Genomic DNA, 27766 nt, shown 5'->3' on the forward strand with positions numbered 1-27766 from the left:
GTGTCTTATTCCTTTCTTCTCAGCCCACCCCTACCTGTTTTTATAAGGTCTGACACTAAGTTTTATTTATGTTTATTTATTGCAGATTATAGCACAGAATCTTTTCTATACCACATGCTCGATCAGTTTCTTGATTTATTGTTGTTGTTGTTCAGTCACTAAGTCATGTCCGACCCTTGGCAATCCCCTGGACTGCAGCATGCCAGGCTTCCCTGTCCTTCACCATCTCCAGGAGTCTGCTCAAACTCATGTCTGTGGAGTTGGTGATGTCATCCTACCATCTCATCCTCTGTCATCCCCTTCTCCTCCTGCCTTCAATCTTTTCCAGCATCAGGTCTTTTCCAGTGAGTCGGTTCTTCAACTAAATACCATGAGACACACTGTGGAATGATAATTGTTGATCTGCTCGGCAGCCAAAACCCAGTTCAGGCATCCTCATTTCCAAAGACCTATTACAGGGATCTGTAAGAGGAACAATGGTGCCTTGTTTTTATTCTTCCTCAAATTCTTTGAAATACAGACAGTAGGGGGGAAATCCCTTTGTAGAGTCCTGGACTGGGGAAAAGGAGATATTCTGGGCACTATCATTTAGTTAATCTGGGTTTCATGCAGAAAACGAGTGGACTAAACTAAGTACTTTTAATTTTACTAGCACTAAAGTTGAATGATTTAAATAGCATTTAGTCAAGAAGAAAAAATGTGCTACTCGGTTATATTAAATAGTACAGAAACTGACAAGCAGAAAACACACAGGGCAGTTTCCAGCCAGAAAGCTGGCTTCCCCTATATGACTTTTCTGAGGACAGCAACATGACAATCACACTGCGTCACTCAGGTCACTGCCTCTGCCATCTGATTAGGGATGTGTCCCATGTGGCAGGCATCTTACACAACTGCTTTTACTTCAACTCCTTCAGGCATTCATCTAATTCAAATGGAGAGGACTAGTTTTTTTTGTTGGGAGTTTACAGAATATCAATTTAAAGGTAGTACTTGAATATTTAAGTGTTTTAATCAAGATGTATATTAATTTAATTATTCCACCATACTGTAATTTATTAAAGAAATTAAGCCACACAGATTTAACCAAGTTCATTTTTTAAAAGGGGAAAAATAAGAATTCAAAGTGCTTCACATAGAATTCATGGTGCTTCAGAGGTCAGTGTTTAGATGAAATAGATGACAAATACATTGTTTTTTCATCTTTGGTTCCACTTATAATTCCTCATGGGAAAACCTGTAGCTCTATATGCTGGTTAAGAGGTAATTTTTTTTTTTTTAAGATAGTTTCTTTCTACTCTGCTGTCTATTTATTCATATTTTATAAATATTTGGATGTAATTTGCATTTCTATATGAATATTAAAAATACTTTTTTGAAACATATAATATAGTTTTATGAATCATACATATAAATAGTACTGTTAGGAAAACTTCTTTGTAACATAATGGTTTCCAATCTTAAAGCAAAATAGTCAACTGAGTGAAAGTCATTCAGTCGTGCCCAATTCTTTGCAAGCCCATGGACTATACAGTCCAGGGAATTCTCTAGGTCAGGATACTGAAGTGGGTAGCCTTTTGCTTCTCCAGGGGATCTTCCCAACCCAGGGATCGAATCCAGGTCTCCCACATTGCAGGTGAATTCTTTACCAGCTGAGTCACGAGGGAAGCTCAAGAATACTGGAGTGGGTAGCCTATCCTTTCTCCAGGGGATCTTCCCGACCCAGGAATCAAACCGGGGTCTCCTGCATTGCAGGCGGATTCTTTATCAGCTGAGCTATCAGAGAAGCCTTAAAGGAAAATAGAATTTATAAAACAATAAGGTCAATTTTAAATCGTGCATAAAACCAGTACTTGTGTATTTAAAGCAATTAAAATATTTATTGAACCTTGGTTAAAAGTAGATTGACAATGAGGTTAAAGAATAAAGTGTCATTTATTTGGTGCTACTTGGTGAGTGCTTCTTAACTACAACTCATCTCACAAAACCACATACAATATACTTTCAATCACAACTCAAACAGAAAATAGCCTACAAAATCACATGGCTATAACCAATATACAGCGATTATATTTTTTAAAAGAACGAAAGTAAGTCAGCAATTAATTAAGGTGCAGTCACTTTTTTTCAAATAAAATATTAGCACCATACCAGATAAAATGATCTAAAATTATGGGCCTCCCATACTTCTTAAATAACTAAATATAAACTTCTTTTTCAAAGCACAAATATTAATTTGCAAAATCAGTTCTACCAGTAGTTAATATTTCTCTCTTTTTTTTTCTTTTGCATTTTTTTCCCAGTAAGGAAAAATAGGAGTAAAAACTTTCACAGGGTATGAAAATCAAACAAACAAACAAAAAAGAAAGCTAAGCCAACCCAAGGCTGTGCTCACTCCTTCAGCAATGAGTTCCAACAGAAGCAAACGTGGACATTTCCCGGCGTATGGTACTGAAGGGTGAGAGCTCCAGTTCTGTGGTGTATTCGTTGTCATTGTCATCACTGGTCACCGTGGACGACTTCTGAATGCACTCGTCACAGCAGCAGCAGCAGCAGTCCATAAAGGCCCGACTGAAGGGTTTGCAGAGACAGAAGAGGAGGACAGGGGTGACACAGGACTTAAAGAACAGAAGGAACTGGCTGATGATATTTAGAAGGTCCATTGTCTGCTGGGAAACCCCTGTGGCCATGTAAGCAGTCACAATGTTGCAAATGTTTTCAGGAATAATGCAAAATCCATATAAAATGGTCAAAGCCACGACTGTACAGTTCATCTGGCTTTCTAGCTGGATCTGTCGCTTATTCCCCCGGGTACAGGCTTTCTCGGCTTTGCGGATTTTCCTTGCAGTCACTAGAGAGCAGGTGATGGTGAAAAGCGTGGGCAAACAGAAGTAACAGCCGAAATACCACCAGAGTCTAGCGCTGTCGTAGGTGAGGGCTAAGACATAGATGGTGTCGGGGAGGTCGGGGGAGATCTTGATGACGCAGCGCTCAGCAGGCGCTTGCCCGCTCAAGCCCAGGTCCTCCTTACTCAACTGGCGGAGCACCACTTCTGGCAGGGCTAGCAGGAGAGCGCCCACCCATATCACAGCAAGTTTGGCGGTTGTGGAAGAACAGTTTTCTATCATTTCATAGTACATCTGGACGTTGGTGGCCGCCCGGAAGCGGTCTATACACAGAGCGCATAAAGTGAAGGTAGTGACTCCCAGAGAAGCAACCTGCAGGAGGAACATAGAATATGTTTATCCTGGGTCATCTCTGAAAGATCAAAACATTAGGCAATAAATACAGATAGATGGGTGAAAAGTACCCCTCAAAAGAAAAGAACAATTTCCTGGAATCAGGCGTGGGTAACTGTTGTTGGTGACTTCTGATGAATCATGGTAAGGACAACAAATAAAAATAGAAGAAAAAAAAAGAAGAAATATAGTCGTTCTGGGTCATGGAGCCAAAAAATATTAAAGCTGGAAGGATGCATAAAGATCAGCTACGTTATAGACAACCAAAAGAGGTAAGGCGGTTCTCAAAGTCACAAGATAAGCAGAGTAATCATCTGAGAGCACCAAATTTACTCCACTGTTTGGGGTGAAATTAAAGTAATTTAATGTTTAATAAATGAAGTCATTATTTATATATTTAAACAAGGACAATGGATAGGAGGTAAAATGTTCCTGAAGGTTCAGATAAAACAGGAGACTAACAGAAAATCCCTTAAGTGAATGGGCTGCTTTGGGGTATACCCCAAATACCTACATTCAAATGGGCTTCCCAGGTGGCACTAATGGTAAAGAACCCACTGCCAATGCAGGAGATGTGGTTCCACCCCTGGGTTGGGAAGATCCCCTGGAGGTGGGCAAGGCAACCCCCTCCAGTATTGTATTCTTGCCTGGAGAACCCTATGGACAGAGCAGCCTAGAGGGCTACGATCTTCAGGGTCACAAAGAGTCAAACACAACTGAAGTGATTTAGCATGCATGCACACATGCAGACACACACACATGTGTGTGTATATATATATATAATTAATATACATAATGTCTAAATTTTTAGGACTCTAAAGGACCATGTTGACAAAAGGAAAACCATTCGTCCTAACAATTTCAGCACTCAAAATATTAATTGTTTACTTACTACATTTAAGCTGTCATTCTCCCTAGAAAAATAGAAACTTGCCTTGTGGATTCTATGAATTCCAATGGCAAATAGCCTTCCTTCTTATACACCACATATTATTGTCTACTAGTTCTCATATGGAAAATAAGGATACTGCATGCATGTCCTGATTACTCTCATAACTATTGGTAGAGACAGTCTGAAAGTGAGATAAAATGAGGGGTTACCTGTATGAAAAGCAAAAATGAAAGAAAATAGGAATAATAAAGTCTACATCAGAGCAAATCAAGAGGTCATGGTTAAACTCATAACCACAGTTCTTCTACAAAATCTTCATGAAGTTTTCCATAAACATCAGCATAAACATCAATCTAATATGCCTGAGTCATCTCTACATTTACCTTTTTAAAATTAATTTTCAACTTAATGAGTTGTTCACCTTATTAGAAATATATTTTTCATTTATGCTAGAGACTCAAAATAATTCTAAAATTGAAGTCCACACTGTGCAACTGTCCTAAGAACAGATTGTATTTTATGTCAATACTTTTTTTTAATATCACATTTTGGAAATCTAAGAAGAATGTGTCATTTTCTAAAGGAAGGTCTGCATCAAACAGTATTATTTGGAAATTGCTGTATTTTCTTGTACAGATTTTTGGAGGTTTTAATGTATATATTAGCTCTGCAAGTGTTTTGAGTCATCTCTCTATAAGATTGAGAGAGAAAACATATAAATTTTTTTGTAACAAAAAAACAAAAAAAATTCTCAGGCTATCAAATGTACAAGAGTCCTCAGCAAGACTTTCTGCACCATCTTCACTGAGGCAAAGCATGTGCATATTTCCTTGTCACCCTGTTTCCACAGTCAGTCCAAAAATACAAAGCTGCAAAAGTTTATGCTCGGCAGCCTTTTAAAATAATGAATAACATTTCTATTAAAAGGACAACTTGGCAATATGAAAATACTAGACTCTGAGAAGAAGCAGCCTCTTAGAGGCTCACAAAATCTATTTGCTTGGTAATTTTCTATCATTACTTACAGAGAATACACAATACACAAGAGACAGTATCTTCTCCCCGATTGAGCTCCATCATTTTAAATCTAGAGATTTAAAATCTGAACCAATTACTACAGGAGCTATCATGTGCATACCTATCTCAAATCTGTTAGAAAGCATTTAATGTGCGGTAACAGCAAAGAGCAAATGAATGTAGGTGGACAGATACTAAAACAGGTGTGTTAAATTATCAGCTCCTTGGATACCGTAAACTTTGCTGCATTTTCATTCTTAATGAAAAGACGTTCACTGCTTCAAAAAGAAAAAAAAAAAGGGGGGGGGTGTTTATAGATTCTGTATAACTCATCTAAAAAAGAAAAAATTAAGACAAATTTTAAGCAGGATTTACATGTGCCTCGACTTTTTTTTCACTCAGGAATCCTTCCACATTTTATTTTATTTGAAGATGCTCAGTTCTTCCACCATACTCCTGAGAGCTGCAGTACTGAGTACTTCAAACATATTTGATGTGTAGTGCTCTTGACAAACCACGGATTATGGGAAACTTCTCAGTTGTCATACACAAATTTCAGGAAATTCCTGCATATAGCCTTCTACTTTCAAATTGTTCTTCTCTCTGATAAAATTCTCTACAATTAGGATCCAGCTGAAATGAGGTAAACCATCCAGGAAGGTCACAAGAACTACAGAGAGTTGTTAAAAGAACCGCTGAGACAAACACCTCCCCAAATACAGACAGCACTTACTACGCAGTTGCCAAGAGCAACTGCATCCCAAATGCCAGTCCTAGATAGCTACTCTCTCCTGCTGCCACTGCCTGCAGTGTTATTACTCCAAATATTTTTCTATAAATTCACTTACGCACTTGAAACATGATGTGAAACAGCGAGAAAGGAGTACTTTCCCAAGTTATTTACAGGAGGCTGTAAACCTTTGTAGAGAACTAACTGCATGCCACAGAAATACATGGATAAAAATCAGTTGGAGAAGGAGTGGTGGGCTAATTTCTGTTTACTCAGATATGGAATCTATCCATGTAATTAGAATTGCTAAATGTTGGGGTAACATTTGGCCATGAAAAGATTTCTATCACAATTTTTAAATATACTTGTTTACATACAGCTCATTAGAAATTCTACCAAGATGAATGGTGCAATTATATACAATTATAAAACTGTATCATGAAGGCTGGATCTGTCTGAATTTAATGACCATATCTGATTGCTAAAATTCCATATCACTAGAAATATGCTCTTGGGAGTAAAGCTCTAAGCGTTAGCTTAGATGGTTAGTTCTTTGAAGCATATTCTGAGAGATGGAATGCATGAGATGCAATCTCTTATTAATTAAACTGCAACAGGAGGAATAATTAACATCAACAAAAGCAGAAATTTAAACACTTTGAATGGACAAGATGGTTAATTCCGAGAATCAAGATCAAAGGAAAGTTGGAAGCAGAAATCTTTAACTATTTGGGAAAATAATATGTCATTTTGAGGGGATTGGCATCAAAATACAGGCACTAGAGAATCGGAATAAACAACTCTGAAATCTTTTCACCAGCCATGTTCTGCTCTTCTTTGTGTCCTGGAAGAAGAACAACAGCAAATGTTGCTGCCCAGTCACCATCTAGAACAGTGAGGCTGTGGGCAGCTGTGGTCACCTGCGGTCACCTGCAGTGCTGCTTCAAGGGACCGTAGAGGCACAGGGCAAGTGGAGACCCTCACGTGGGAAAGCAGCAGTTCAATGCACAAGAGTTCTCCCTACCATTTAAGGGTCTAACTCAATACAAACAGCCAGCTGAGAGGAAACTACTGTCTTCAGCTAGTACTATTTTAAATCCCTGTTCATTCAAAATGATGTGAAGAAGGAGCACATGGATATGTTATGAAAAACAGTCATCTTCGAAAATCCTGTGGTAGCTATAGCTCCACTTCTCAGAAGCTTCCTGCAGACAGGCAAAAAAGAAACCTTTATGAATGAGGTCAAGCTGCGAAAGTTTAACTCATACCAAATAAATAGTATATTTTGCTAAACCCTCTGATAGACATCAGTGATAACACTGATGGGGAAAGAAAGACAGATGGACTTCCAAGCAAAAATTCTTTCATATGACATTGAACCCACATGCTTAACTATAGTGAAGCAACTGGAATACACTGATTTTTATAAAATAGGAACATTTCTAACCAAAGTCATGACACTGTACTCTCGCCTAACTTACATTTTACCTTAGAAAGACAAGTGCATCTATTTATGGGCTGTCCTTTGTACACAAGTAACCCTCAAAACAAGGGCATCATTGTTAAGAAAACCCATTCATTTGGGCCATGAATGATAACCCATTATAAGTCCATGGTTAGAGACCTAACAATCAGTCAGGAAAAAAAGCAGGAGGAGCACAGGGTAGAGTTTCCTGTGAAACTCTAAATGGCTTGAGCTTGTGTCTCTGGCTTCCTCTTGGATTTTCCATAACGCATCTCCTCGAAACTCTCAGGGCAACTTCCCCACCAGAGACACTTTTTTGAGCAACAGTGTAGAAACCATGTTTTTTAAAGCCACTGTTTATCATCACTGTTTATCAAAGCCACTTTATTCATCACTATCAACGTGATGGCCTTTATCAAAAGGTCTTCATTTTGGAGCACATGCTAATCACGATCCTGCGGCAGCGACACACTTGTATTAGTGTTCCCAAACCAAAATACAGAGTGAGTAGGAGAGATGTGTCTCAGTCCTGGCAAGGACGCATAGGCCTCTGAAATGAAACAAAGCCCTTCACAGGCGCTCTTCCACAGTCAAAAAAAGGGCTTCTTACTTTTGTCAAAATCACTGAGATTTAATCTGATACAACTGCATATTATACATATCTATTGATTTCAATTGTACCCAGCCTATTTCATCTTTACATGGTATCCAGTGTCAGGGAAAGAAGTTTCAAGGTATCAACTATCATTATTGCTGCATTCTCAACTTTACACCCTCATTTTTAAACTTGGTAACATGTTCTTACTAAGTTAAAAAAAAATGGAGACTATTTAAAAGTCAACATATCATCCTAAAATTCGTATTTATCCTTTTACTTTTATCATTCCCACCTTGACATTCCTAACAATTGCAACTTTTGACTTCTGTAGAAGTACATTCCTTTGCAGTTAGAAAAAAATCATTTTGCTACAACTTATCTAAAAGGTTATAATTTAAATATAACTATACCAATGCTTATTGGTTAAAAAAAAATTGCAACTGAAGCAAGATTAACATCATTTGTCCTAAAATGTAAGCCATCTATTGGAATCAACAGTTCTTAAGGAATTTATGCATTCTAAATTTATTCTCAATAATTAGAAATTCATTTCAAAGTATAGTATTTGCCACAAGCCCAAAGTCTAGATTTCAACTCTTGATATTATAATGTTGTTTCTAATCAATCTTAAAATGAACTGGAATTTCTGTTTTTCACCTAGGGGTTCTGATGAGTTTCCAAAGACCTATAACAAATTTTCACCTGTTTTTTCTTGTGAATAATGACATTGCACCATTGCATATGGTCCTGTTGTTGTTGTTCTGTTGCTAAGTGGTATCTGACTCTTTGTGACCCCATGGACTGCAGAATGCCAGGATTCCCCTGCCCTTCACTATATCTCAGAGTTTTCTCAAACTCATGTCCATTGAGTCTGTGATGCCATCCAACCATCTCATCCTCTGTTGCTCCCTTCTTCTCCTGCCCTCAATCTTTCCCAGCATCAGGATCTTTTCCAACGAGTTAGCTCTTTTGCATCAGGTGGCCAAAGTATTGGAGCTTCAGTTTCGGCATCAGTCCTTCCACTGAATAGTCAGGGTTGATTTCCTTTAGGATTGACTGGTTTGATCTCCTTGCTGTCCACGGGACTCCTTGGATAGCAAGCAGTCCCTGGCACATGGTGGTGAACCTAAACTAAAGACAAAATCAGAACTGGCCTCATCCATTTGTTGTTAGGTAATTATGATTTGAAGGACATTGAGAGACCATATTTAAAGACACAATTTCTCTGTTCTTAACCAAAATCCCATTCTGGGTAATAGGTTAAGGAAGTAGTACTCTTTCTTTATTCATCCTTCTTTTAAAAGACATGTATCTCTAAATGTCACATCTTACTGTGAATTAGTTAACAGATGCTTTTCCTATATGAGAGAAATTTGAACCAAGGAGAAGCATCAGAGGTAGGAGGAAAGTTCCCTGAAGGCAGGAAGTGATGAGAAGGGAGTGAAAAATGGCAGCCCCAAGTACAGTCATAGACCTAATTGAAATGACTCATTGTAGGCTAGGATCAAATCAGTGACCTTGGCCTCCTTCATGCTGTGAACCACTCAAGTGTGCTGATAGATCACATTGAAAACCATCATAAATTCACAAGCTGAAAGTATTCTATCTCAAGAATAAGTCTGGAACTGTGATTATATCCGGTTTTTATGGAAGTTTTATGGAAAGTGTCTGTACCGACTTTGCAAATAGAAAGAGCCCATATTTGAGGTTGTAGCAATTCCATTCTCCACTCCACCTTGAAATTTTCGAAGAGATCATCTCTTCTGGCACAAAGAATACCATTCTCATAAGGACACCTAAAAGTTAGTCTTGGCAACAAGGTTGAGTTAATTATGGGACTCTGGCAGGTCAATTCGTGGTAAGAAATATGACAGAAGATCTCTGGAGGATGGGTGCAGAAGTGCAGTGTCAGAGACAAACCTCAGTGCACAGAGGTGTACACATTCTTCTCCTCACTTGGTCCACATCCCAGACTCAGAGCCCTGTGCTTCCAATGGGATACCATTAAACCTAGGACTGTAGCCTGCCAGGCTCATTTGTTCACGGGATTTCCCAGGCAAGAAGACTGGAATGGGTTGCTGTTTCTTTCTGCAAGGGATCTTCCCAACCCAGGGATCTAACCCAAGTCTCCTGCCTTGGAGGTGGATTCATTACCACGGAGCCACCAGGGAAACCCTACAATTCACAGGAAGAGCTATTAAAGGTGGGACTTCTCTCATGGCCCATGTAGTACAAGGGTGGAGGACAAGTCAGAGCCTTACTTGCTCAGTCTTGGGTAGACTCAGAAGCTCAGATCTATTTTGCTTTCACATAAATATTTACTTCTTTTTCGCTGTTGAGGGATATTTTGTTGATATAACCAGATACTTTGAAAGCCCTCAAAAACTGAGGGTAAGTCCTAAAGTTGATTGTGGGCTAGAGGGATGACTCCAGTTCTCCATGCTTCCATTTTCCCTGGCTCTATAATAAGGTGTAAAGTATCTCTCTTGTCAGCCTTTCTTCCCAGGTCCTCTAAGGTCAAACTAAACAGTTGGTATGTTTAAGAGATTTTCGGAAGAAAAGGACATCATTTAACATTCTGCTATTGCACTGCTACATAAACCATTCATTTAAGTACAATTTTAAAAGCTCGATTTACTTAATGTCTTTATGACTAATAAGGATGACTAATTCCAACTCGGAAATGGTTATCTCAGGCATTGTATTTCCAAATAATAATTTAACATTTAACAATATTTAGAATAATTCTGTATTCTAAATGAAATGTCTAGGACAGTCATATCTGCTGAAATATCTCATACACCTCATATCCTAAGACAAATTGAAAAAGCAAGAAAGCAAGAATTAATAGTTGTAGCTTTTCACCATGGCTCTGCTGCTGCTGCTGCTAAGTCACTTCAGTCGTGTCTGACTCTGTGCGACCCCATAGACGGCAGCCCACCAGGCTCCCCCGTCCCTGGGATTCTCCAGGCAAGAACACTGGAGTGGGTTGCCATTTCCTTCTCCAGTGCATGAAAGAGAAAAGTGAAGGTGAAGTCGCTCAGTCGTGTCCGACTCTCAGCGACCCCATGGAATGCAGCCTACCAGGCTCCTCCATCCATGGATTTTCCAGGCAAGAGTACTGGGGTGCCAAAGAGTGGGGTGCCATTGCCTTCTCACCATGGCTCTAGGCTGTACATATTTATGAAAACTAACAGTAAGAATATGATTGAAAAGGAATGAAAGGGAACATAGTTTTCAGTTGAATTTTTTCATCTTTGGAGAGAGGAAGAACAGTTGTGAGATGACTGATTCCAGGGCCATTCCTGAGCCTCCATGACAGCTTGTTTAAGCCCCTCTTATCGTATTATCACACTGTATAGCATGTGGTTTCACTTGTCTATAATAGCAGTAACACATCTATGTTACTGAACTCTGGAAACTTTTTCCTCTCTATCCCTCCTGTTCCCTCCTAATTTAGTGCCTAGCATAGAAGAAAAGCCCAATAAATGTTTAATGAATGAATGGATAGTAAATAAATGAATGAATAATGACATCTATGGAAGAGGACTATAGAAAATAATGAATTATTTAAGCTGCTCTTTAGTCCTTATTGGGTGCTAGTGTTTTGTGAATAATTCTTAAAAGCTGAAAGCCAACTGATATCTCTAGGAGGCAAGTAAAAAAACCTATATTTTTGTTTCTACTTCATTGGCAAGCTTTACAAAAGGAAAGCATTCTTATCTTTTTTGTCTTTTTTTTTATTCAATTTTAATTAAAAAAAATTATACATGTGTTCCCCATCCTGAACCCTCCTCCCTCCTCCCTCCCCATACCATCCCTCTGGGTCGTCCCAGTGCACCAGCCCCAAGCATCCAGCATCGTGCATTGAACCTGGACTGGCATTCTTATAATCAATAGTTAAGGAAAGTATTTGAATTTCACATTTGATTATTATAAAACTTTCATTCCTCATGTGTATTAAAAAGCAGAAACATCACTTTGCCAACAAAGGTACATATAGTCAAAGCTATGACATGTCATGTATGTAGTCATGTACAGATGTGAGAGTTGGACCATATAGAAGGTTGACACCTGAAGAATTGATGCTTTTGAACTGTGGTGCTAAAGACTCTTGAGAGTCCCTTGGACTGCAAGGAGATCCAACCAGTCAATCCTAAAGAAATCAACCTTGAATAGTCATTGGAAGGACTGATACTGAAGCTGAAGCTGAAGCTCCAATGCATTGGCTACCTGATGTGAAGAACTGACTTACTGGAAAAGACCCTGATGCTAGGAAAGATTGAAGGCAGGAGGAGAAGGGGACAACCAAGGATGAGATGGTTGGATGGCATCACAGACTCAATGGACATGAGTTTGAGCAAACTCTGGGAGATAGTGAAGGACAGGAAAGCCAGGAGTGCTGCAGTCCATGGGGTCACAAAGAGTCAGACATGACTTAGCAACTGAACAACAACATTTCTCAGGTGGAACCCAAGTTCAATAAACTTCATTGTACACCGTTCATGAATAGTTATACATAGGCGCACACTCTATTTTTTTTTTTTTTCCTTTTCTGGTTAACTCTTTGGAGTTATCAGCCAAATATTTCTCTTGCATGGGAATGTGAAAATTATTATAAAGGATTAATAGGAAGTCATACAATATTTGTTAAGTACCATTCTCATTCAGTGTGTTTATTTTCCCTGAGAACATTATTAGTAACTTTCAAATAGCTCTCAAAACTGTGTTCTTCCACTTAAAAGTCCATCAGTATAACTAATTCTTCTCCAGGGGATTTTCCCTACCCAGAGATCTAACCTGTGTCTCCTGCCTTGGCAGGCAGATTCTTTACCTCTGAGCCACCACGGAAGCCCACTGGCAACCCACTCCAGTATTCTTACCTGGGAAATCCAGAGGACAGAGGAGCCTGGTGGGCTACAGTCCATGGGGCCACAAAGAATCAGAAATGACCTAGCGACTAAACAAACCAATGTCTAATGCACTCCTCAAGCAAAGTTACTATCTCCTGTGATCAGCATGTTAGTACTTTAATGTAGGAGTTCTAGGGAAATCTGTGTAGAATAGCATACCTGTATGGAGCCTGGTGGGCTGCCGTCTATGGGGTTGCACAGAGTCGGACACGACTGAAGTGACTTCGCAGTAGCAATGGCAATATAAGGGCTTCCCAGGTGGTGCTAGTGGCAAAGAACATGCCTGCCAATGCAGCAGACATAAGAGATGGGAGTTCGATCCCTGGGTCAGGAAGATCATCTGGATGAGGGCATAGCAACCCACTCTGTATTCTTGCCTGGAGAATTCCAAGGACAGAACAGCCTGGCAGGCTACAGTCCATGGGGTCACAAAGAGTCAGACAGGACTTAGCAACTGAACAACAAGAACAAGGATTCTCTCATAGCTTCCCTGGTGGCTCAGTGGTAAAGAATCTGTCTGCCAGTGCAGGAGAGGAGGGTTCCATCCCCAGCTTGGGAAGATCCCCTGGAGGAGATGGCAACCCACTCTAGTACTCTAGTATTCTAGCCTGGGAAATCCCATGGACAGAGAAGCCTGGCAAAAGAGTCAGACACAACTTAGCAACTAAAAAACAACATATTATTCAAAACCTCCAACTGACATCCAAAGAGAAATATACATTTAGCAGCAGATCTGGATCAGATGATATACTTCCATCTGGTCGGCTTTCATCAAGTAATGAGCAAAGGGCTGTTCCAGTTGCCACATTCAATGTCTGAGTTATTTGGCTTTAAGCACTTGTTATATCTTTTTTGCCTTTTCATAGTGTTCATGAGGTTCTCTCAAGGCAAGAATATTGGGGACGACAGAGGATGAGATGGTTGGATGGCATCACTGACTTCAATGGACATGAGTTTGAGCAAGCTTCATTGCTCAAACTCCATTGAGTTGGTGATGGACAGGGAAGCCTGGTGTGCTGCAGTCCATGGGGTCACAAAGAACTGGACACAACTGAGCGACTGAACTGAACTGAACTGAAGCATTTGTTAGATCCCTAGAGAATGGTACGGTAGGGATCTCTTCTGCCATCCTCCTACTGCAGTCCACACCCAGACCTCCATATGCAAGCAGCACATACATTCTCTCTCCACAAACAACTATTGCTTGGAGTATAGTGTTTTTTTGTTTTGTTTTTTTTCTGGTGACTTTCTGATAAACCAGTTTAAAATGATGTATGTGTTAGGATGGCCACCATCCACCCAGACTTCCTTCTCTCCTGTCCCCTTTTCCTACCATTCCATCTACCCTTGGTCTTTATGGGACTTATCACTAGACCACAAAGACTTCATAATCCTGAAACAGAAAGAGAGAAATTATCAACTACATATGTTCCCGCTATGATCCCACTCACAGTAACATTAAATATAATAGAATTCCCTTTCTAGAGATAGACTCTGGAAGCTCAGTGTTCTCCTTACACTTTATGTCAACACTCTGAAATAAAGAAGAGTTGAATGCAAATTGCAAAGACCTATTCTTTCTGCTGAAGAAACACCTATTTTTCTATGCAAACAGAGTGAAGTCGCTCAGTTGTGTCAGACTCTTTACGACCCCATGGACTGTAGCCTACCAGTCCCCTCTGTCCATGGGATTTTCCAGGCAATAGTATTGGAGTGGATTGCCATTTCTTTCTCCAGGGGATCTTCCCAACCCAGGGATCGAACCTGGGTCTCCCGCATTGTAGACAGATGCTTTACCGTCTGAACCACCAGGAAAGTCAAACAGAATTCTCCCCTAAATTCTTCTACCTCCTTCTGCTGCTACTGCTGCTAAGTCGCTTCAGTCGTGTCCGATTCTGTGAGACCCGAGACGGCAGCCCATCAGGCTCCCCCGTCCCTGGGATTCTCCAGGGCAAGAACACTGGAGTGGGTTGCCATTTCCTTCTCCAATGCATGAAAGTGAAAAGTGAAAGTGAAGGCCCTCAGTCATGTCCGACCCTCAGCAATCCCATGGACTGCAGCCTACCAGGCTCCTCTGTCCATGGGAGTTTCCAGGCAAGAGTACTGGAGTGGGGTGCCATTGCCTTCTCCAACTTAAGATGATGCTAATACTCAAGCTCAAGAAGAAAGAACTATAGTAGAGAAGGAAATGAAGGCAAAAGAGAAGGTAGAGAAAATCTGTAAAGATCAATCAAAATGAATTGTGGTTAAAATTTTAAAATAAACACATAGAAAAAGGCAAAAACAACTACTAGAAAAATGGTAGCTCAGACATTATAAATCAATAGAGAGTGTGTGATGGGAAAAGAATAGCCAACAAATAAGATAAATATAAAAAAGTAAAAAGTAAAGAAAGGATCAAATCTAGATAATAAAAGGAGATGAAATGTCAAATAATTTTCAGAGTCTTGCAGCCAAGAAGAAAAAGATTCATAATGAAGGCAAATTGTGGGAAAAGTTTTAAAAAATATTTGTAATGTGCTCCCCAATCTAAGACAATTTGTAGTTGTTAAGAACATAAAGTACAAACTATGTATATGTATTTGATTATTAAGATAATCATCTTTGGCACATTTAAAAGTGCAGTTGTCCCAAATTATTGCAACTTGTAAAAATTTAATGAGCTACCAACTAGGGAATTTACTGTCAGTTTATGGGAAGGAAGATGAAATTTAAAAATATAAAAAGCCATAAATTTCATCATAAAACAAATGATGTCAACTAGGTTTATTGTTTTTTTTCCTGTCTGTTGGGTTCAAAAGTTTTTTTAAAAGATAACGAGGAGCAGAAAAAGAAAACAGTTACTGGACACTGTTTTGCCTCATAGATTTTTGCCTAATAACCAAATATCAACATTAAGGGTTGAGACGAAGGGTCTGGTTGCCATTGACTAGTGTATATATTTAGGAGGGTCATTTCTCTTCTCTGAGCGTCATGTTTCATCTTTAAAATGAGGGGATTCAGTTAGAATGTTACCTGGTTCTAATTCAACATGATAATTCAAAGGTCAATGTAGTGGATGCTATTGTTCCCACACACATTGCTTCTCCACCCCAAAGTCCTTTAAGGAATCAAATGCTGACTTCCCAGCTGCTGGGACTATTGGTAGTTGATGGCTCTTAGCTGCATTCCTCTATAGGATTCCCTTGACCAAAGAGATGCACCCAGCTCAAGGTTATGCCCCCTGCCTGGGAGCAACTTGTATCCAGTGACAGGTCCATAAGGGCTGGGTCCTCTTGCCTACATTCAGGACATTCCTGTAGAACCATCCCAGCCTGTGGGGATGGTAGAGCCTGTAGAGCTCCTGTGTTGTCTGTTGAAGTCTTTGTGACATCTGCATCACAGTTCAATGTCCCTGTTTTTTCCCAGAAACCCAACATGGAATAGGCATTAGATCCCTCTTACTTCTGTGAAAACAGCAATACCTCTTAGAGGCAGAAATGCTTTATTCTGAAATTTGGATTGTATTTCTTGCACTCATAATCAGGAACTGTGGAGCTAATACTACTGTCTAATCACAGTAGTGATCATTTTCATAGAAAATGATGAAATATTATAGAATTATTTCAGAAGAACAGGATTAAGTATGAGTATAGAAACGCTAAATCTTAAGGTCTTTATTCATTACTCTAACAGTGAAATGTATATTATAGTTTAATTTTTCAAGAAAAAAAATGAATGAATCTTTACTTCAAGCCTTTGCTTCTCTAGAGGAAAAAAAAAAAGCTCTGTACCAAAAACTAAAAAAACAGAAAGGGCTATGAAGAAGGAGAAAATACAAAGTAAAAAATAACAATAATTGCTATTCTTAATGAGATGAGAATTAAATTTAAAAACTGAATACAAATGAAAAAACATGTATTTTCTAAAATCCTCAGAATTAGAAAGAGAAAGAAAATTAAAACACATACATAATAAATACCATCACTCGAAACTCATAGGTCTCATAAAACTCACCAAAATTTGATTATTCTTTTCTGATTTTGAATTAAATTATTTTAAAGTTTGTGTGTGTGTTTTTTTAAAGAACTTTAGTATTTTTTTTTCTTTCCCAGTTTCTTTTTTCTGTCCTCTTTATTGTTTTCCCTCTTCTGTATGAAGATTTTATCCTGTCCAGTACATTTAAAACAAGCCAATATGCTTTCCTCTTCTTGGAAGTAACTCTCCTATTTACTTATGAGTTTACTTTTGTCTCTTTTTTGCATATGTCAATTTCTTCTGCACTATTTAAACAATCAGAGAAACCTTACATTGAAATTGACCTTGAAAAGATGACTGGTAGACACATATTCTCTTCATAAATTTAACTTCCTTCTCTGCAATTCAAAAATGAGCTGTCTTCCAAATAAATTAGATGTTTCGGAGCTGCTTGGAGCTTGGCAACAAGAGAAATCCTAGATCTTGGTAAAGCAGCAACAGCTGATTTAGCAAGCATGCAATGATCCTGCAGCTGATCCCTGCCAGAATAGCAGAGGGTCTTATTTACAGCTTCTTGCCTTGGTCCTTCTAAGTAGGTACTGTTTTCTGTTTACTTTTCCCCTAGCTCTGGGCCCTGGAACAATGCTGAACATAGTGTCACTGGCCCTGGTGCCAGACAGGATCAGGGGCTCTGGAATATTTACAGTTTCTCTTCTGCTTCCATAAATGAAATGGGCAGTCTGAATGGAGGAAATCAAGGGCCAGCTGGCTAAAAACACAACTGGCAACAAAGCACTTGGGCTCCATCCAAGAGCTGGTGTTTAAAGAGAAGCCATTTAAAGAGCAGATTCCAACTACCATAATAACGGTTAAGGACACTAGCTGTAGGATGTTACAGTAAAATTTTACTCTAAGATTCTCATTTCCAAACTTCAGAACCTATTAAGTGTCCCCTACGTCTTAAGAAAATTTCTAGTCTTAGAAAAGTAGTCACTCCATCACACCCTAACAAATGTCAAATATATACTATATATTTTGAGAATGTTCATTAAATTCTGTGCCATGAGGTTCAAAGTGTTATTTTTGCTTAAGGTCATTCATACAAAATAAATAAAATGGTTACAAAATTGAGGAATGAAAACAGAGGGACAGAAATGACATAAGAATATAAGAATTCAGATAGGATAGCATGGCAGACAGCCAGACCCTAAAACTAATTTGGGAAGTTACTAATGTATTGAAGCAAGTGACAAACAAAGAAAAGTAGATTTCCTCTGTTAAACAAAATATTACTCATTTTTTTTATATTTAAGGAAAGAATTTAATAATATTCTTGGGGAATAAATCATATTGGAGCACTAGAAACCTAGTAGATAAATGATATAGGACTTTGGCTCTAATAATGACAGTCAAGGACTGATTGTTTATTAACCCTAGAATCTGACAGTCTCCAAATATACACACACACACAGACACACACACACCATAAAACACCATATTCAGAGAAATACGTTTAAAACCTAAACAATCCTATGTATAATGAGATCATAGTTATTTCCCAATTCAGGAGCAGATGAGTTTGAAGGTGACCGGACAAAGCCTGCTCAGGTCTGCCCCCCACACCCAGTGTATAAATGCCAATGCATATACATGATTGGCAAGAGAAATGGGGGAGAGACTCAGGAAAAGCGCAGGGGTTCAGCAGCCAGGTAGGTGTGTGGAGCAGCAGTCCTGATGCTATAAATCCCGGAAATGAATAAAGCCAGTAGCTTGAGACCCCCTGGACGGCATTACCTCTATATAGGGCACGATCTTGCAGGAGAAGTCCTCCAGCAGCCACTTCTTGGTCAGTTCATGAAAGATGACCAGCGGAAGGCAGAAGAAGATGATGAGAAAGTCCCAGAAGGCCAGGTTGGCCAAGAGGGAGTTGGAGATGCTCCGCATGTAGTAGTTGTGACACACGATGCACATCACTGCCAGGTTGCCAATGATGCCGGTCCCGAAGATCACCACGGACAAACACATGACCGCATAGGCTCCGTACGACTCCTGGGTGAGCGGGTAGAACGGGTTCTTCAGTCGCAAGCGTGGGTGCGTGCTGTTCCCCCGCCGGGGACCCCCACGTTCATGAACTCCTTCAAGGGAGGACCCATTCTGAGCCAGCGCCCTGCCAGGGGGTGCAATCGTCCGCCCTTCGTACCCCGACGGCCCATGGACCGTCTTGGGTTGGGGGTCATGGTGAGAACCTTGGAGTTTCCCAGCTCTCCTTGGCCAATAATAAAGGTCGCTGGCTCCGGGTTCTTTCCTTGCACTCTGCTCCTGGCTACGCCCAGAAAGGCCAGCGCCTCTGGAACCCTTCTTCTCCTCTGAGGTGTGAAGGAAGAACTGGAGAGCCGTGGGGTTCCCTCTCCCCAAAGTTTCAGGGGGCTCCTGACCCCGGGCACCTTTCCACCTCCAGGCTCCAGGTGGCCTAGCCGGTGGTCCCGAGGGCTCAGCTGCCAACGCCTCCGCCCCTCTGCCCACACCTGGGTCACCGCCGGGACCGGCCGGTAGGTCCCACGGGGGCGCCGAGCGCACCACTGCCTCCTGCTCCTCCTCCCTGGGCTCACGAGTTGGCAGAAGGTCTCCTGCAGAATCTCCTGGTCCCCAAGCGTCCCTGCTGCGACGCTGGATCAGTGTAGGTGAACATCTTTCTCCCAGACAATTTTCCTTCCTGGGCGCAAGGGCGGACCCGAGGGCAGGAGAAGCGGACACCTTGAGCAATAGCAGAAGCAGCAGCCGCGAGGTGCGGGCGAGAGGTGCGCCCGCGGCCCGCATGGCTGGGCGAGGGCGCACCCAGCAGCAGCGGCTCCTGCTTAGGACCGACACCTGCTGCCTAAGTTGCCGCTGAGAGTTAGGCACATGTCACATACTAACCCCCGCCCCGGCAGCGGGGGACGGGAGATTACGGGGATGTTGGGGGATGGGTCTTGGGGTCACAACCCTCCCCCTCTACGATCCTTCCTTGTTTGGCGTCCTGAGCATTTCTCAGTCAAATCCAACCCGGGCGCTACGTATCCCCAAGGTTCAGGGAGGGACTCGCTGCTCCGAGTGGCTGACCTTGAAAACTTGCAACCAACACCTGCTTGATGATTAATGTTGCGACTGGGAGAAGCCCGGACGAAGCCCCGCGCTCCTCCCTGCCTTTTGGGTGGTTGCCTTCTCGGTAACAGTTGCTCCGCCTATTTACATCCTTTCGAGGCGGCTCTATCCAGCGGCAAGCCGAGGTCGCTGAAGGGAAAAAAAAACAAGTTGCCCTCCTTCGGATCCCTAGGAGCCACAGTCCCGTTCCCGCTCGCTGGAAACAGGTTGCTAGCTGCCAGACGCCGCTCAGATGTGCCTAGGAAACTCTGCCCCACCTAACCCCGGCAACCCGAGGCTGCTGCGGACCGGGAGGCGAGGGTTTGGAAACCCGCGGCCACTGCCGAAGTTGTTTCTCCTCTCGCTCAAAGTTGACCAGGGGGCGGCGCGGGCTGCTGGGCGGCGCGTCCCCACGGAGAAGGGAATCGGTGGTGGAGGTGGGGTGGGGAGGGCTGGCGCTGCTCCTCGGTGGACGGGGCCGGCGGCCGCAGGAGCTCGTTGCGGCGACGGCGGGCACAGCCCGGGCGGAGACTGTGGTGCCTGGAACCGCCGCGGGCGAGGCGGTGCATGGCTGGGAAGGGGGGAGGTGGCCCGGCCTCTCCCCGCCGCTCCAGCCGCGGCGCGCGCCCGCGAAATCCAGTGCTCCGCTCCTCGCCTCCTCCCCTTCCTCAGCCTCCTGCGAGAGATTCTGGTTTGTGGGGAGACGGGATCCCCTGGTGGCTTACGACTCACTAAACCCACACACGTTTCATTCAAGCCCTTTGTAGCGGCTTTCACACGTAGGAGCTGGAAGCGGCGAGGGAACAAGGGCGGAGACGCGGAGTCTGCGCGGCTCGAGGCTAGGGATGGGCGGGACATGTTAATTCCCCAGATGTCTAAGCCAGCCAGACCGGTCCCAGAGCCAGGTTGCGGGAAGAGAGAGGGGAGAGACCCATGCGTTCGCTTCCAATCGGCTGTGGCCCCTGAGCTTGTTCAGGCCCGGGTCCCGGAGGGAGTGGTAAGGTGAGGCGTTCACCTCTTTAGGTATTCCCAAGAATTGAGGACGGGAAAGAAAAGATGTTCAGAAGCTTCCATCACAGACAATGAGCAGTTTGGGGAGTGGGACGCAGAACGGGGATGCTCAGGATGCCCCATGATCTTTAACCATTCTACCTTTAATACCCTGGGCTTCCCAGGTGGCGTTACTGGTAAAGAACCCGCCTGCCGGTGCAGAAGACAGAAGAAATACAGGTTTGATCCCTGGGTTGGGAAGATCCCCTGGAGAAGGAAATGGTAACCCACGCCAGTATTCTTGCCTGGTCTCAAACAGTTGGATGCGACTGAGCGACTAACACCCTTTTAATACTTTAGGAGGCATCCTACCAGGGGTGACAATGGAACCACTTAGAGCACAATGAAAGTACTTTTGTTTGATGAAGCAGAGGGAGATGACAGGTAGGGGGAAATTAACTTAGAACTTTCAGCCTGGCTGACCAGGCCTTTCCAACCTTTATACTATAAAATCCCACACTCTGGCCACTGCTGTCAGGGTATAGCTAATTCAACAGACAAATATCAGACAATTTGATTAAGAGAGAGCAAGTGATAGAGGAAGAAATAAACACATTTTGGAAAAAGAACATCCAGGGACTTCCTTGGTGGTCCAGTGGTTAAGGCTCTGCTTCCAATGCAGTGAGTGCAGGGTTCCATTCTTGGTCAGGAAACTAAGAGCCAACAAAGCCAAAAAGTAGAAGATGGAAAAACCTCTAGAGAGACAGAAGAAAAACACAATGAGAAATAATGCCAATGGTGGTAGGTAGAATAATGGCCCTCCAAGAGATATCCACATCATAATTCCTAATACTTGTGAGAATATTACCTTCCCTGGCAAAAGGAACTTTGCAAGTGTGCTTCAGTTAAAGATCTTGAGATGGGGAGAAGATCATGGATTATCCAAGTGAGTCCATTGAAATCACAAGGGCCAGTACAAAAGGGAGGTAGGAGGGTCTGAATGAAGTGAGACCCTAAACTAAAGTAATGCTGGAGATCTCCAGAAACTGTAAAAAGCAAGAAATAGTCCCTGCCTGATCATTTTAGACTACTGACCTCTAGAATGATAAGATAATGAATTTGTGGTTTTTTGAACCACTTTAAGCCACCTGTCAATTAATACAATTAATTATACAATGGAGTTTCTGGGGAGAGTACAAAAAGATATTTTCTTGTTGAACTTGAATTCCTCGCTATGGGTAGAGGTAGAAATTTGTGACACATTAATGTGGTCTAATGTAAGGATATAAAAATAGCTCACATGTATAACCCAGACTTAAAACTAATGAGATGTTGTGAGGGGAGGCAGTATCTCTGGCTTTATTTTGGCAACTTTATTTTTCTTGTTCACAACCAACCTGAATTGCCCCCTCTTGATTTTTTTTTAAATGAAATTCTACAGTTAAAGTAGAAGATTTCTCCCACTCTATTCCCATCACTCTGTCACCCAAGGTGACTAATATTCTGAAGTTGATGTGTTCCATTTCATCCATATATTTTATACTTTTATGATAGATCATATATGATTTATCATATGGTTTTGCATGCTTTTTAAGAGTTACACAAATGGTGCATAGAATAGTTGAGACATTGAATTTTGTTCTTTTCCTCTTACATTCATAATTCTGAGATTCAGCCTTATCTATACATGTAAGTCTAATTTGTCCTTGTTATGAGTATGCTCTAATTAATTTTTTCATTCCTATATTGGTTAACATTTGTGCTGTCTCCATTCTTTTTACTCTTAAACACAAGCATAGAAGTTTCCTTGTGCCCACATGCAAGAGCTCCTCTAGCATTTATACTTAGGCATGATATTGGTTTGGTCAAAAAGTTTGTTTGGATTTTTCTGTACCATCTTACAGAAAAACCTGAACAAACTTTTAGGCCGGCTTAATGTTTCAGGCTCATAGGGCATTAACACCATCAGCTTTCTCCTCCAAGAGAAGGATATGAAAGCCCCCGCTTTCTTCCCATCCCCTCAAAAAGTTGTTTGCATATTGTCTTTCTCACTCATTGTTGCCTGTCCAGTGGAGATTAAATGCATTTCATTGCTACTATAATTTGCAGTCCTATACTTATTGATGAGGTTGAGCATCTTCCACATTTTACTGGTACCTGGATTTTGTCTTTTGTGACATTCCTGAGACCATCCTAGAACAATGGGTCTTACAACTACTGTACCACAGTCTGCTTCCAACTTGTGGCTTGATTTTTAGTTTGCTGATGGTGTCCTTATTGGTTCAGAAATGTAAAACATTTAGAAATACTAATCATTATTGTCTTTTATACTTTTGCTTCTTGAGTTTTGCTTATTAAATCTTTCCTACTCCGATGTCATAATCACATCTTTCCCAACATTCTTTTCAAAGTTTTCACTATTTAGTTTTAATACTGAGGTCTTTAATATGAAATATATTTTATATATAATATGAAGAGAGATACATAATTTTATTTTTATCTTTATGAGTTGTCGGGGTTCCCCAGGGGCTCAGTGGTAAGAATTTGCCTGCAAGGGAGGAGACATGGGTTCTATCCCTGGGTTGGGAAGATCCCCTGGAGGAAGGCATTGCAACCCACTCCAGTATTCTTGCCTGGAATATCCCATGGACAGAGGAGCCTGGTAGGCTATAGTCAATATGGTCACAAAGAGTCAGACATGATGGAAGCAACTGAGCCCACAAGCATATGAATTGTGAGTTTCAGTACCATTTACTGACTAGCCCACCACTCCTACCATTTGTAATGAGAATTCCTCTTATTTAACAAACTCCACATAATTTTTTTAAATGGTAATAGTCACAATTTATCTGTTTCTATACTTTCTATTTTAGAAAAATAGATCAGAAAAGATGTTGGCTAATCATTGTCTGTTTACATCAGAGATAGTTTATCTGTGTAAGAACTGATTTGAACATGGATTTTTCTGTGTCAGCATTCCACAGAGTTTATAATATACAATAGTGACTTTATATACAAAAGAGAACATGTAAATTATCACCTGTCTTGGCATTTCTATACAGTCTATTACACTTCACTTAGTGTTTTGTGTGCTAAAATAAGGCACATTATAAAATAAGGGAAATTACTATTTCAGGTTCTAAGATACATCACTTAACAAGACAAGTTTTACTCAGCACCCAATGCGCTTTAGTAATTTTTCTTTTCTTTTATTTGGCTTCAAATAGGACAATTCAAAAGGACCACTTTCTAAAAGAAATTATAACATGCAACCAACAGATTATTATGCTCTGAGAGTCAAACTATGTCTTTTTACAAACTGTTGTTGCAAACTCTGTCCCTAAATTACACATTGTTCATTTAGAAGCCTCTATTAACTACGTGCTCCATCCTGCCCTGTGCCCTATTGAGAGCCCAACTAAAACTGATGAATGGGAACAAATTGTACTGTTTGGGATAAAACACCAATATGATTGAAAATCAATGAAAATCTTGAAAATCAATTATCAGTGTAAACATATTTCAATTTTAAATGAATCAACAATAATAAAAATAGTCCTTTAACAGAAAAAAATGTAGCTGCTGGGCTACATAAAATATGTTTAAAAAAACTACTCTATATTGCATGATCAAGTTTTTTTTTTTGATTGGAAAGAAACTTATATGTAAAAAAGGATAATATTGAAGAGTCATTGACACATATATAAATAAATGCTTTAACCTTTCTCAGCTCTTTAGAAGTAAATTCTCTGTGAAATTCAATCCGACCTTTTGGTGAAAATTCATTGAGACTCAGAAGTTCTTGGCTGGCACCTAGTCAAGGTGATATGTTAATAGCAAGAGACCCAATCACTTTGGGCTTTTGTCCTCTATAACTTCTCAAATAGTATATTTTCCCTAGCAATTACATCATACTAGTTTTAAATCCTGTAAATAATCATAATAGGCAGAACTTTTCAACAGTTATTCAAAGTCTGCCACTGTTTCCACTGTTTTCCCATCGATTTCCCATGAAGTGATGGGACCAGATTCCATGATCTTCATTTTCTGAATGTTGAGCTTTAAGCCAACTTTTTCACTCTCCTCTTTCACTTTCATCAAGAGGCTTTTTAGTACCTCTTCACTTTCTGCCATAAGGGTGGTGTCATCTGCATATCTGAGGTTATTGATATTTCTCCCAGCAATCTTGATTCCAGCTTGTGCTTTTTCCAGCCCAGCGTTTCTCATGATGTACTCTGCATATAAGTTAAATAAGCAGGGTGACAATATACAGCCTTGACAGACTCCTTTTCCTATTTGGAACCAGTCTGATGTTCATGTCCAGTTCTAACTGTTGCTTCCTGACCTGCATATAGGTTTCTCAAGAGGCAGGTCAGCTGATCTGGTATACCCATCTCTTTCAGAATTTTCCACAGTTTATTGTGATCCACACAGTCAAAGGCTTTGGCATAGTCAATAAAGCAGAAATAGATGTTTTTCTGGAACTCTCATGCTTTTTCCATGATCCAGCAGATGTTGGCAATTTGATCTCTGGTTCCTCTGCCTTTTCTAAAACCAGCTTGAACATCTGGAAGTTCACGGTTCACGTATTGCTGAAGCCTGGCTTGGAGAATTTTGAGCATTACTTTACTAGCGTGTAAGATGAGTGCAATTATGCTGTAGTTTGAGCATTCTTTGGCATTGCCTTTCTTTGGGATTGGAATGAAAGCTGACCTTTTGCAGTCCTGTGGCCACTGCTGAGTTTTCCAAATTTGCTGGCATATTGAGTGCAGCACTTTCACAGCATCATCTTTCAGATTTGAAATAGCTCCACTGGAATTCCATCAGCTCCACTAGCTTCCTAATGCTTCCTAAGCATTAGTAATGCTTCCTAAGGCCCACTTGACTTCACACTCCAGGATGTTTGGCTCTAGGTGAGTGATCACACCATCGTGATTATCTTGGTTGTGAAGATCTTTTTTGTACAGTTCTTCTGTGTATTCTTGCCATCTCTTCTTAATATCTTCTGCTTCTGTTAGGTCCATACCATTTATTTATCATCTATCAGTGCATAAATATGGAATCTAGAAAAATGGTATACAGATGAACCTGTTTGCAGGGCAGGAATTGAGGTGCAGATGTAGAGAATGGACTTGTTGACACAGAGGGGAAGAATGGGGGAGAACAAATTGAGAGAGTAGCATTAATATATACACACTACCATGTATAAAATAGATAGCTAGTGGGAACTTGCTGTATAGCACAGGGGGCTCAGCTCAGTGCTCTGTGATGACCTAGAAGAGTGAGATGGGGAGTAGATAGGAGGGAGGCTCCAGAAAGAGTATATATATGTATACATATGGCCGATTCATGTTGTTGTTCAGCAGAAACTAACACAACATTGTAAAGTGGTTATCCTCCAACTAAAAGTAAAAATTTTTTAAATACCTTAAAATACTACGAAATTTGAGTTTTTAGCTGACTGGAATGTAATTTTTCTATACAAAGTCAGTAAAGAAGAGCACGCATTTCGACATGAAAAGTGAAACACTGAGATCGTTAGAAGGATTTTTTTTTTAAGAATGCATCATTGATTTGGCTCTCTTGCCAAGCTATTAAATGTTAGCTCCAGCAAAGAAATCGATTCAATGGATTCATCTAAGCCTGAATCTTGCCACTTTTAGCCATTATTTTCATGACTAGTGGTTGAAATGCAAGTGGTGCCAAAACTAGGTTTGCTTTGTGAGAGTCATAAAACTCTACCCCAAAGATTAGTTAACAAAGAAGAAACAATGGACTTTTCTAGTATAATCTTTATGATATATTTCACTTTTTTTAGAAGGAGGTCTGCTTTATATTTATTTTTAACAGTATTTGGAGAGGGTGGGATTGGGTATTATCACTACAACAAATTGGTTTGATAACATACATATTTTGAATGGTCAAATTAATAAAATGTTAAGATGTGGCCCAATGTCATCAAATTTGGACACTTGAGGCTACGATTTCTTTGTTGTTGTCTTTCAGTTGCTAGGTCATGTGTAACTCTTTGTGACCCCCATGGACTGCAGCACAGGTTTTCCTATCCTTCAATATCTCCCAGAGTTTGCTCAAACTCATATCCATTGAGTCGGTGATGCCATCCAACCATGTCATTATTTGTTGTCCCCTTTTCCTCCTGACCTCAGTCCTTCCCAGCATCAGGGTCTTTTCCAATGAGTCAGCTCTTTGCAACAGGTGGCCAAAGTATTAGAGCTTCAGCATCAGTCCCTCCAAGGATTATTCAGGACTAATTTCCTTTAGGATTTTAGGCTTGTTCTCCTTGCTGTCCAAGGGACTCTCAAGAGTCTTCTCCAGCACCAGAATTTGAAAGCATCAGTTCTTCAGTGCTCAGCTTTATTTATGGTCCAACTAGTTCCTTAGTGTTTTGCATTTTCAGGTCCACTTGTTCATGAACTCAGTCTCCTTCCCTGAGCATCCACTTTTAGGAGAGGGGAAGGCTTTTATTTCTACTTCAGATCAGAAATAAGCCAATTATCTCCTCTTGTAATCAAGAAAGGACATTTAAGTGATAATATGACCCAGGCCCCTTGCAGTGGTCTACTCTCTGTCTAAGAGGGACTCCCCATGGTGATCCCTTTTAGGCAATGTAGTCTGGGATAGTTTCCCTGGATTGGACTTCATAGAAGAATCTTACTTATAAAAATAAGAGAATTTGGCTGCTAAAAAGAACTTAGAGATGAATAATCCAATACAACCTCTTCATTTTTAGAAATAAGGCAACCGTGGCCAAAGTGGGTGAGGTTATTTGCCTATGCTGCTGCTACTGCTGCTAAGTCGCTTCAGTCATGTCGACTCTGCGACCC

At 40.8% G+C, this 27766-nt stretch overlaps 1 protein-coding gene across 1 annotated transcript; it reads right to left on the reverse strand.

Annotated features, from left to right (window-relative positions):
• Positions 1-1860: 1860 nt before the first annotated feature.
• Positions 1861-19981, reverse strand: GPR37 (G protein-coupled receptor 37). Its single transcript, NM_001075969.1, has 2 exons — positions 18606-19981; positions 1861-3218 (listed from the first exon to the last, which is right to left on the reverse strand). Exons 1-2 carry the CDS (start codon positions 19626-19628, stop codon positions 2400-2402), a joined length of 1842 nt encoding a protein of 613 aa, NP_001069437.1. The 5' UTR covers positions 19629-19981; the 3' UTR covers positions 1861-2399.
• Positions 19982-27766: the final 7785 nt, after the last annotated feature.

The sequence above is a fragment of the Bos taurus genome, chromosome 4, assembly GCF_002263795.3.
Source record: "Bos taurus isolate L1 Dominette 01449 registration number 42190680 breed Hereford chromosome 4, ARS-UCD2.0, whole genome shotgun sequence".
Classification (NCBI taxonomy): Eukaryota; Metazoa; Chordata; class Mammalia; order Artiodactyla; family Bovidae; genus Bos; species Bos taurus.